The sequence below is a fragment of the Equus przewalskii genome, chromosome 21 (genome assembly GCF_037783145.1).
Source record: "Equus przewalskii isolate Varuska chromosome 21, EquPr2, whole genome shotgun sequence".
Classification (NCBI taxonomy): Eukaryota; Metazoa; Chordata; class Mammalia; order Perissodactyla; family Equidae; genus Equus; species Equus przewalskii.
The window spans coordinates 5073181-5085566 of NC_091851.1; the positions used below are offsets into that span (position 1 = coordinate 5073181).

A 12386-nucleotide genomic window follows, 5' to 3' on the forward strand; every position below is an offset into this window, starting at 1 on the left:
CCACATAGCCAGTGGGAATGTAAAATTTCCAGCCTCTCTGGACAACAGTTCAGTGGTTTCTTTAAAAAGTAAATATGCAGCTACCATTTAACCCAGCAATTACTCTCCTGGGCATTTATCCCAGAGAAATGAAAACTTATGTTCACACAAAAACCTGTACATGGATATTTAAGCCAAGGTCAAAGAGATGGAGTCAAATGTCTACGTACTCTGATTCCATTTATATGACATTCTGGAAAAGGCAGAATTATAGGAGCAGAAAACAGATCAGTGGTTGCCAGGAGCGGGCGGGGGAAGGGGTGGGAGGATTGGGGAGGGTTTCATGGGACTGACCATGATGGTGGCTCCCTGACTGAATGTAACTCAAAATTCAGAGACCGTCCACTAAAAAGAGTGAACTTCACTGTATGCAAGTTATACCTTAATAAAGCTGACTTTAAAAAAAATAGAATCAACAATAGTCTTTACATCATTGTCCCCATCATTTCAATACATTTATTTGAAAAGCATGAACTGCATTGAACCCCTTCGAGCCCCACGGTTGTTTGAGCTTCTAGGACATGCTCGTATTGATTTCTGTTTCAGTGCATTAGATTTTATTTTGAACAAGCAGAAGAACGTTGTTTCTGTCCTGGCGGCACATTTTCCCTGCATTGAAGATGACTCATAGAGTTTTTTATTTATCATTTTACGTCGTGTAATTCCTTTTACTGCTTAGTTGGAAAAAACTGTAAGCTTTTACCACATTTTATCACACAACATTTTCCTGCTCATTGAGACAAAACAGCATGTGCTCTTCCGCGAAGAGTGCTGACCCGGGCGCTCGGCCATCACGCGAAACTCCACGTTTAAACAAGCAAACAGCCTGGCGCGGCATCTGTCGCTGGTCTGCTTCTTTTCCTTCAGATCATGTGGAAAAGACGGAGTTCACAGTAAATATATATTTTGATAAATTCTAGGCAATGTGCTTGACAATAAAACAGCTTGGATGGGTGGTTGCCTTCAAATAAAATATATAATTTATGCAAAATAAGAAGTGGACACGATAGATGCATTGACGCCAACCATCAAGGTACTCATCTGGTTTCAGTTTTGCTAACTAGGTTGTTCAAATGCACTCACCTCTCAGGTTAAGAGCTGACTATAGCTTTCAATTAAATGAGGTAGGCTGCACACATCTCCCTACCAATACCTCACTAAAATAAGAATAAAAGAGAATTAAAAAAAATTTTTTTAAGGCATAAATCCATAAGAACAAAAAGAACAGAGGAGGAGACACTAACCAATGAGAACTGGCAGCAAAATTATGGCTGCTAGTAAACTCTGCAGACAGAAGCAAGCTGAGGAGGAAAAGCCAAGAGGCAAGGCCACTGATTCCTGGTGCAGAGTCTGGTGAGGCTCAGGAAGTAGACGAGCCAGGTTCAAGGAAAGGGAGTAGATGACAGCCTCACTCCCCGGAGGGGCACAAGAAGCTGTGCCTGGAGTTCAGAGCACAGGCAGTGAAGTGAGAGGAGGCGACACTGAAAGATGACCCCCTGCACACCCTGCCTGCTTGGCTCCCAGAGTGCTGGCAGCCAGACGTAACCCCACCCCGCAGCCTCCAGGAGGATATTGGAGAATTTTTGGGGGGGAAACAGCCTGACCCAAGAGAAAAGCCCCACAGATATTCACATTTTTCAGCCCTCCAATAAAATGAGCAGGTTGCCATATGGTCACCCTGTGGGGAGGGCCACCAATTCACAAACTCTGCCCAATATACACAGCTTCCAGTAAGCTTTATGGGGCTGTACATTTAATTACGAATAGTTAAAAGTCACTTGACGTTTGAGTAAAGTCTCTAACCCAAAGACAGAGATCAAAACAATCAAACAGAAAAAGAGAACTGGGATGAACAGAAAAAAAAAAAAAAAGATCATACTATAACTCTTATCCACAGAAAGATAAGAAGATATTGCATCTACAGAAAATTTTTTTTTATAAAACATATTTAGAGACAAAAAAAGAATTCTTGGAAATCGCAAAAATGTTATTATAAATAAAAAATTCAATAATTGAAGCAATGCTCCAAACAGGATAAGAAATAAAGACGCAGAGACAGAAAGTAGGAATTAAAGCTCAAAAAAAAAAAAAAAAAACAGGAGCTTAATCTAGGTCCAATTTTCAAATAATAGCAACTCCGGAAAGAGAAAACAAAGAAAATGGTGAGGAAGAAAAGCTAATTTTAAAAATATAAGAAATCTTCTCAGAATTAAAGAGACTGAGCCTTCAACACAACTGATAAAAACATCCCCATCCAGGCAGCACCCGGGGGGTGGGTGTTTGTGCAGGGACCTCATCGTGTATCCAGATCATTAGTCACACTGCCCGCGTGTGATGTAGGAAGTTTAAGCTTTTGTATTTTCTGAAAAGACAGCCAATTTCCTTTTAAAGGTATTTCATTGCCTGAGGACCTATTAATTATAGGGCCATTTTACTCATCAATTTTGAAAAAACATAGATGATGTAATTAATTAAATGTCTTAGGTGACCAGGCAGTAAATTGTGTAGACCATATGGGAAAGTGAATTCCTTTGGCCTCACGAGTCTGTGACTGCAAAGGGAACGGGTGGTGGATCTTGCAGACTCTTCCATTTCTCCAGGCAATAATTCCGAACAATCCTGGACCCTCCTATGCTCTTCCCTGTCACATTGGTTCATTCATATGATTCTGCCCTATCTTTTTTGAGGGGAAGAGAGGATTTGTTTTTGTTTTTATTTTATTTATTTATTTATGTATTTTTAATTTTGAGTAATTTTTTTAAAACTTTTTATTTTTTATTTTTGAGGAACATTAGCCCTGAGCTAACATATGCTGCCAATCCTTCTCTTGCTGAGGAAGATTGGCCCTGAGCTAACATCCATGACCACCCTCCTCTGTTTTATGTGTGGGACGCCTGCCACAGCATGGCTAGATAAGCGGTGTGTAGGTCCATACCCAGGATCCAACCCGGCAAACCCCAGGCTGCCAAAAAGGGACGTGCAAACTTAACCACTGCACCACTGGGCCGACCCCCTTTTTTTTTTTTTTATGACTCTGGGTTGGGTTTTTTTTTTTTTTTAAGATTTTATTTTTTTCCTTTTTCTCCCCAAAGCCCCCCAGTACATAGTTGTGTATTCTTCGTTGTGGGTTCTTCTAGTTGTGGCATGTGGGACGCTGCCTCAGCGTGGTCTGATGAGCAGTGCCATGTCCGCACCCAGGATTCAAACTAATGAAACACTGGGCCGCCTGCAGCGAAGCGCGCGAACTTAACCACTCGGCCACGGGGCCAGCCCCTGGGCCGACCCCTTTTTTAAAAAAAATTTTTAATTTCAATTTATTTTTAGTGAGGAAGATTGGCCCTGAGCTAACATTTGTTGCCAATCTTCCTCTTTTTGCTTGAGGAAGATTGTCACTGAGCTGACATCTGTACCAATCTCCCTCTATTTTGTATGTGGGATGCCACCACAGCATGGCTTGATGAGCAGTATGTAGGTCCATGCCCAGGATCTGAACCGGTGAACCTCAGGCCACTGAAGTGGAATGCACAAACTTGACCTCTACACCACCAGCCCAGTCCCAGGATTTGTTTTTAAAACATAAACACAATATAGGGGCTGGCCCGGTGACGCAGCGGTTAAGTTCGCATGTTCCACTTCAGTGGCCAGGGGTTTGCTGGTTCGGATCCCGGGTGTGGACATGGCACTGCTTGACAGGCCATGCTGTGGTAGGTGTCCCACACATAAAGCAGAGGAAGATGGGCATGGATATTGGCTCAGGGCCAGTCTTCCTCAGCAAAAAGAGGAGGATTGGGAGCAGATGTTAGCTCAGGGCTAATCTTCCTCAATAAGTAAATAAATAAATAAACAAACACAATACATCGTTTACAAAGTCAAATATTCACAGGTGTATCATGAAGCAGCAGTTCCTGCTCCCCAATCCTATTTCTGATGTTCCTTTCCCTAAACAACTTCTCCAGCTGTGGCCTCCATTATTTATTGCCATATTTCTAAAAATTGGCTTAAGCTGATGTTTATTTATTTCTTTTCCAATATTAGACATTAATTACTGAGTCCATATTACAGACAGTGAGGACTCAATCTTCTTATGCCGTGACCCCTCCTCACCACATGTACATACACATGCACTTTTTCTTCGCCATCCTCCCCAAATAATTATATAACACTTTGGGTAATGTTTTTCATTATGACCGTGTATAGTGTTAAGAGCTAAACTACAATGAAATTGTATTTCCTTTTTGTGCAACTTTTTGTTTTTCTTGGAGTTAATAAGTGCTTCTTTTTTTCTGTTTGCTTACTTTTAATGTACTTTTCACCAATTCACCTTCAATCTCTATTCCACAGCTGTGAAATTCCTTTCAATAGGACCTAATAATTCAGAATAATCCGTCATTTCCTTTTTTTTAATTGAGATATCCTTCTTAGGGCTATCCTCCTGTTGTAATGTGGACCAGTTACTTTCTAGAACTGCTGCAGAGTCATCCTGGGAATTCTCCTCACCATTCTACAGAGTCAAATATCCCATTCCTAGTTCCTAGATCCATTTTTTCCTTCTTTCTTCACTCATTTCTTTGTTTTCTTGAAGCATATCATTCAGAAGAATTGAAGATGAAATATTTGAGGCCTTACGTATTCTTCTGAATCTTCTATCTTTACTAGTGCTTGACACTTTGGCTGGGTAGAGAATTCTATCTTAGAAACTGTCTCTCAGAATTCTGAAGGTTAGAAATCATTTTCTTTCTCTTGGCTTCTAGCTTTCAGAGACGCTGTTGAGAAGTCTGATACCATTTGATTTCTGATCCTTGCGTATATCAAGGTATACTTTGCATACACCTTGCGTATTTATCATAATGACCCCTAAAGAACCATATCTCACTTTATCTATACCATTAGATAGTCTTTTTCCACCTGGACTATGGACCCAGCCATATAACTTACTTTGGTCAAAAGGACAATAGCAAACATGACGTAACTGGAGGTTTGAAAAGTGCTTGCGCATTGGGCTGGTCCTCTCTTACTGCTGAGAACCCTTCCATCACCTTGTGAACAATTCCAAACTAGTTTCCTAGAAGATAAGAGACTGTGTGGAGAGAAGTCCCAGCCATGCCAGGAAGTCCTAGACGTGTGAGGCTGTCTTAGGCGATACAACCAACATGCATCCAGCTCAGACCAGAAGAACCACCCAACCAAACCACGGATTGTTTTGTCACTAAGTTTGGGTGATTTCTCACATAGAAAAAAGCTAACTGATACATCACCCTTCCATTTTGCAGAAACTTTTAGAATCTTCTCCTTATCCCAACTGTTGTAAAATTTCAGTGATGTGCCTTGATGTGGATTTTTTTCAACAACTGTATTGTAGACTCAGTTTCTTTAATTTGTTTAATTGTATCAGTTGCACAAATGCCATTCACCCAAATATGCCTTGAATTAATACTTCTCAATACTTCTCAAACTATAATGTGCACATGGGTCATCTGGGGATTTTGTTAAAATGCAGAGTAGCATTCAGCAGGTCTGGGAAGGGCCTGAGATCTAACCAGCTCCCAGGAGATGAAATACTTGGTCTGTGGACTGTATTTTCAGCAGCAAAATCTCACACTATCTGTGAAATGACATTTTGCAATTTGCATGTATTTCCATGTGCTCGTAAAAAAACAGAAGCTTTCCAATGTCCCAGCTAATTCACACGTATTTGCTTTTGATTGGTTAAAGAGCCTTTGCAGATTTTCATTCTTTCAATTCATAGTAGATGCATAAGTCTGCTCTGTGTGCAACCGGACATCAATAAACAGAGAAACAAGAGAGTGAGAAAGACAAAATTGACTGAAACTACCATCTGATAAATGAGTCCATTCTCTTATAATTTGTAGAACTGGCAAGAAATAGGAAGCATGGACATCAGAGAGAAAAACACATCACAGACCTTATTCTTTTTGTAAGGCATTATTGCTTTAAGAGTAATTGTGTTAAATGATGTACACGAATATGTAAATATAACTGAATATAATAAGTAAAATAAAAGAGGAAAAGTTGTTGCAGTAATCACTGACTCTAGTTACACTTTTACTTAAGTAATAATTCATTTCTGGGAAGTGCCACTGTGGACTCCCATAGGGGCAGAGATGCTTCCCCTCAGGATTTCACTTTGCTCATGACTGGGAAGATGGCAAAGCTTGTCTTTGCAACTTTTCTTCCTCCATTTTCCCCTTCTTGGCAAAAGTCACCACTGGCTATTAGCTCTGCTTATGCTCTCGGCCAGTAGGGAACAGTGGGAAAATACTCCCAATTCACACACATACCACCAACACCACCACCCTTGTCAACAACCAAATTAATGGATGGCATTCACTTTATTTTTAATCCTCCCATAGTGGACATCCCACCCCAATATATTTTTCTTAAACCTTTGATACCTGTTACTGCCTTTCTTCTATTTTACAAGAAATTGGCAGCAGATGATAACGTGAGTGGGTAAGTAGAAACAAGCAATAGTGGAAAAATATTGAAGAAGTTGATTATGTAATGCCAATAGTAACTAATATTTGATGTGCTTATGGTGTGCTAGGTACTGTTCTAAGTACTTTGCACGGACTAATTCATACTGGCCTTGCAGCTCTCCGATGAGGCAAGATGCTGCCTTTATCCTCAGCCAGTGAGATGTACACGCTTGACAGTATGCCTGTGTGTGTTTTTTGTGGATGTGATTTTATTTTATATACACACATAGTTATATCTTTTAGCTTTTAAATCATTCCTAGTTAATATGATAGAACTGTACTATCCAATATGGTAGCCGCTAGCCACATGCGGCTGTTGAACATTTGAGACATGACAAGTGTGAAATGAGATGGGCTATAAGTCCAAAACACAAGATTTTGAAGACAATGTAAAAAAATAAAATAATGTAAAATACCTCTTTAATATTTTAGATTAATTGTTGAAACATTATATTTGGGATATGATGGGTTAAATAAACTATATCACCAATATATTACTCAAATAAAGTAAATTATTAGTAATACAGTAATATTTCACCCGTTTCTTTTTCCTTTTTTACATGTGGCTACTGGAAATTGAAAATTACCTATGTGGCTGGCATCATATTTCTCTGGAACGGCACCATGCTAGAAGTACATATTCCATGGTTTTCTGCCAGTGGAGTAAGGTCGAGAACCTACACTTGGTGAGGTGTTAGCGGCCGTGGACAAAGTCTTACCTCTCCAGGTGTGTTTGTATCTTAAGACCTGTGTCTTGATCTAAGCTGGTATTTCTCAGCCCTGATTTCACAGAATCGCCTGGAAATTTCAGTAAAGACGGCCGCCCGGGTCGGTCTGCAGAGATTCTGACGGTCTGGGCAACCTGGGCGTCAGGAGTTTGAAATGCCCGCGGGCGATCTGAGGAAGCGGCCGCAGCTGAGGACCCGGACCGCGCGGGGACAGCGGCCCCGACTCCCGCGAGGGCCGGGGGGGCGGAGCCTCCGGCGGGGCCGGGAGAGGCCGGCGGCGGAGCCGCCTCGGGGCGCGGAGCCTCGGGATGGCGCTCCGGAGAGACTCGGGGGACGGAGAAGCCCTCCGGGGTCAGGGGGAGAAAGAGAGGGAAGGAGGGGATGGAGCCAAACTAGGGAAAAGGGAAGCGCCAGCCGAAAACCGCCTCAGTTATGCAAGGCGATGTCCCCCGGGCCGCAGACCTGCAGGCTCTCCTGTCCCCTCCCCCGCTGCAGGGGCTGAGAAATGCGGACCCGGAGGAAAACCGCGCCTCGGGTTGTGTCCGGCCTGTGGACTGAGCCCCCTTTCCCTCCAGGCTGCGCGGTGAGAGGGCTGGCTGCGGTTCTAAGGTGTTTGGTCAAATACTCAGCTTCACTGTATGATGTTATTCCAAATGTCTACTATGTAGAGTGTCAGAATTTGGGCAAATTCCACTTTGGAAGGTTAGAATTTATTAGAATCGAGATAAGAAGCTGCTCCCCTTCCGCCAACTGCGTCCCCTCAGAGCTTCCCCGCGGGCTTCAGGCGGCGCTGGGGTCCAGGGCAGGCCTCGGGGACCGCTTTGTTAGGACTACTTGCCCAGACTTTTCCGAATAATTTTAACTTCCCACGCCTTTCCTGGCAAAGTCAGTGTTCATGTGGGAAAAGTTCGTGCCAACTGCCATCCATCCTTTGATGTTGGGAAAAATAGGTCTTTTTCAAATAAGAACCTGTTCCCTGAGACAAAACCCCATTTTCCTCCTCTCTCCTTCCATCTCTTCCTTCATGTCTTAGCATCTGTTTATGATTCTGCAAGGTTATATGAATTTTTTCATATTTCCAACTTGATCAGGGTAAACTAAATGTCCAACAAGAGTTTTGGTCTCAAATTCACCCTTATGACCACGGTCTGAAGAATAATGATTTTTAGAATTTTACTGTCAGATACTGCCAAATGATTAAAATACCTATGCCCCATGGACTGTGCCATTTCTCTCAGTCTTTTGGGGAGTAACCAGGCAGTGCTGTTAATAATCAGAGTGCTCTCTCATTTCACATCTCCTAAAGATGAAGGTAAGAGCTGCCCAGCGGAGGTGAGGCCACATTTATGAATGAAAGCATTCATGGTGGGGTTTCCTGCCTGTTGTGTTTTCTTATGGATCTAAAGCTGTAACTTTCACATGCTATCAAACCACTTTAACAGTTTCTATTTCTATCCCATGTGCCTGAGGGGGAAACATTTGGCAGTGCATACAACATCAAAAGAAAACTCCTTTCCTGTGGCCAACTTTTATAATGTATTTTTAGATTTAGAAATACATTCTCCTCTCCCTCCACCAAGCATATATATTTTTACCCTTCTCTTCCAAACTGCACCAAAATCTGTTTCCTGGCAATTTGAGAAGTGAGAAATGTCTGTGTGGGGAAAAATTGAAGATGCATGTGATGTTGTAATTTTAGCAGAGACACGTTGCCAAATGACAAAACCAGGGGCCGTCTTGTGATGTTTTCTTCTGCTCACACGGACTTTTCCTATTTTGATCTCACTCTCAACTCGTTGAAGGCTCAGGCTGCCTCCCACTCCGATGTCTGACCTGTTTTAAATCAGCAGTGTACCGATTTGTAAAGACAAAGAAAGCACGATGACCTTAATTTGGAGAGTGGGGAGGACAACTCTATGGATTAAATTGTCATTTTTAATTCATTGTAAATATAAAAAGCAGGCAGTCTGTTCAGCTGTCATTCTGATCTTTAAGTTGGGTTAGAAAGTTCGCTCAGTCAACAAGGTCTTTTCAAGCATTTACCATATGCCGGGCATGGTTCCAAGCACCGGGAATAGGGCAGCAAATGAGACGGAGCCTCTGCCCTGTTGGTTTGGAAACAGCACTGAACTCTCAGCCAGGGCACTTGAGAGGTTGCATAAGACGGGGCGGGGCTGTATGCAAGGTCCTGGCTAGCTCTGTCTTCCGATTAACTGTGATTTTCTCTAGGTCCAGCTAAGCCAAGTACTGTTCTGTATAACACTGGAAATCCTTCCAGGTTAGAACACCATTCTTTCTTTCTGCTCCTTGATTTTTGCCCGATATCAGTACATGACCTGCTGAAAACTCTTCTGTTTTTTCTCTATGGATTACGTAACCACCCCACCGGCTTAGATTTCAGACTTATGTGACGTTGTGTGATGCATAATTATATTCTGCTTCTAGAGGAAAAAAAAACAACTGAGGACTATTTCAAAAATTATTTTCACACATGATTATCGTACAGTATTACAATGTATTATGTGCAAAATTCCATTTAAAAAATCATTTACAAAAGGAAGTACAACACAGTATGTGCTGAGGGTTCTAGATGTACAGCAAAAGCTAAAAAAGGTACAAGGAACAAAGCCAACCAAATTAGATGTCTATGCATCTTTACACAGTACAATAACATGTTTTTATAACTACCTGTGTTACGTTGATACAAGACCCTCACACTTTGTGCAACCCCAAACAGGTTTCATAAAACATAAATTTAACTTCACCATACATTCTTATAATGCACACAGGCTTTTGGGTGCACTTGCAAACTCTTTTCCAAACAGCATCTTATTAACTCAGTGAAAGTCACATTACACATTACTTGGTTTCTGCCCAAAATAATTTGATGCTGTTAGTTTTGATTTATGTGGAAAAGGAAAAACAGTGTTATCCTTATTTTTTTTTCTGCATAGGGTTTTCAAAATTGCTTCCAAAAGCAAATAACATGGGATAGATTTTTTGCCAAATCTCACTGCACGTTTACAGTATTTTCAGCATAGGTGGTTCCTTCCATCTCCTTTTCCCACTTCCTGCAAGGAGCCCGAACCAGCAGACTACACTCCTTAGTCCTTTCTTAGAGTCTGTATTTCTCTCTCGACCTCTCTCTACATTCATTTCTCTCCTGATCCTCAGCATCACTTGGTTACAACACAAAACAACAAAATACCACTGAGGGTGAACAAGGGAACAGTACATCAGATTTCCAAAGGCATTCTGTGGCCAGTGTCAGTAATACATCGCTTTAAGAAATCCAGCAGTCTCTCCCCACAAAGTTGCCAAAACATCCAGTTACAGAAGAGAGACTTTTAAAATGCAATACTCTCAAATCCAGCAAGAGATTTTTTTTGAATATTAAATGTTAAAATCACATGCATAATTATAGAATATCTTAAAGTTACAAAAATATTTTAAAAACCAATCCTGACAGTTTACCTGCAACTGCTATAAAAATTTCTATGAAATATATAAAAACACAAAGGCTCTTTGTAAAAAAAAAGGAAGATGAAGAAAAGAAAAAAACAGGAAGGAAAGGATGGAACCATCCACAGAACTGAGAAGCACCTGACAGGCTGCATCGGACAGTCTTGTCGAACACCTGCTGCTGAAGTCAAGAGAAGAGCTTGTTCCTTAAGTGTTTGTTCAGCACATATACATACATGCGAGCCAACCTAGAATCCGGTTGGGGGCAGGTAGCAGACGATCTCAAGACACCTGAACCATCAAATGCAATTCTCCATCTCTGAGAGAGAATCCTACTGCATCATGAACCTCAGTGACCTTGCTTGGGCAATGTGGCTAAAGATGTCCTTGGCCAAGTTGGCCTGTGGATGGCTTAGTCACTGAACCAGGAGGTCCCCAAGGCGGTGACTGCTTTTCAAGCCCAAGCATGTGGGAGCCAAAGGCAAGGTTCCTGACCCCGCTTTGGACGCACCACTGGGGTGCACCACTATGAGGTGGTGAGATCTTCTTCCCCATTCTGGAAAATGACACCGTAGGGATCATTCTTGATGCGCTTGTAGACAAAGTGGAAGATGTGGGGTTGTGGCCGGCTATGCAGCTCAGCTTTGATTTTTTGAGGGTAAGTGTCCTCTGCCAGCTGTTGCCACGTTTCGTCAACAAAGAGGAAGAGGCTGTACTCCTCAGGGTCCCCCACTTTAAACTTCTCGGCACAGAGCTGACACACATCCTCGGTGGTGACGTAAGGTCTCACGAGGAGGGTCTTGCCTGTGCAGCCACTGTTGACCTCCTGGAATGCAACTCGGAGATAATTCTGCAGGTGGAAAGAGAGAAACCGGGGACAAAGTCAGAAGAAGAAACGAGACATCGCAATAAGGGAACGGGATGAGATGCAAGTGAGAGGTCTAATGTGTGAGCCACTCCAGGCTCCGGCTCCTCAGGATGTCCAACATCAGGACACGAGGCCTCGAAGTGCAAGGAAAGAAGCCGATCTGAATTTGGACAATGGGGAGAACACCTATATGGACTGAGTTGCTGTATTTTAATTCATCGCAAATAAGAAGCAGGAAGTCCGTTCAGCCCTGTTCTGATCTTTCAGTGTCCCTCATAAAGTCTGGCTAAGAAATCCCTGGTTGAGGGTGTGAACCAGACCCGAGAGTGGGTTTATTCCCAGCTTGAAAAATAAACCAAACAGCAGGAATGCCTGAACCAGGAGTCAGCAGGAAGAGCCGTTTAAAATATGCAGACACGAGAGCACATACTGTGCTCACTTCGGACTACTTTTTATGAAGCCTAAGCAAGGGCAATAATGTTAGGTTGGACCATAAGATACCGCCGATATATGACCATTTTTCACCTCCCCAAATGGGAATTTCATGTGGTTCAACCTCATACAAGGTTCCAAGTGTCTCTGGGTCCAGTGTGGAAAACGTCAGCAAGAGGAGAAGGTTGACTTGGCCAAAAGCCTGTGGAGACGGAGCTGATCAAGAGCGACGTGGTGGCTGAGGGAAGGAGAAGATGTCTGCAGCCTGGGCCTGTGAACAGACCAGGCCTGTGCCATCGGGAAACAGACAACACTGCGGCCTCACACGCACAAAGCCCGGACGAGGAGCGGAGACTCTAC

At 42.5% G+C, this 12386-nt stretch overlaps 1 protein-coding gene across 15 annotated transcripts in view; it reads right to left on the bottom strand.

The window, feature by feature from the left end:
* Nucleotides 1-9729: 9729 nt before the first annotated feature.
* The window catches only part of RIN2 (Ras and Rab interactor 2), a 213850-nt gene continuing 211193 nt past the window's right edge, over nucleotides 9730-12386 (bottom strand). For all 15 annotated transcript variants that reach the window (XM_070589491.1, XM_070589492.1, XM_070589496.1 and 12 more), the window contains one exon: nucleotides 9730-11576. In XM_070589491.1, coding sequence (XP_070445592.1) covers nucleotides 11253-11576 — 324 coding nt within the window. In that variant the 3' untranslated portion in view covers nucleotides 9730-11252. The remainder of the gene's footprint in view (nucleotides 11577-12386) is intronic.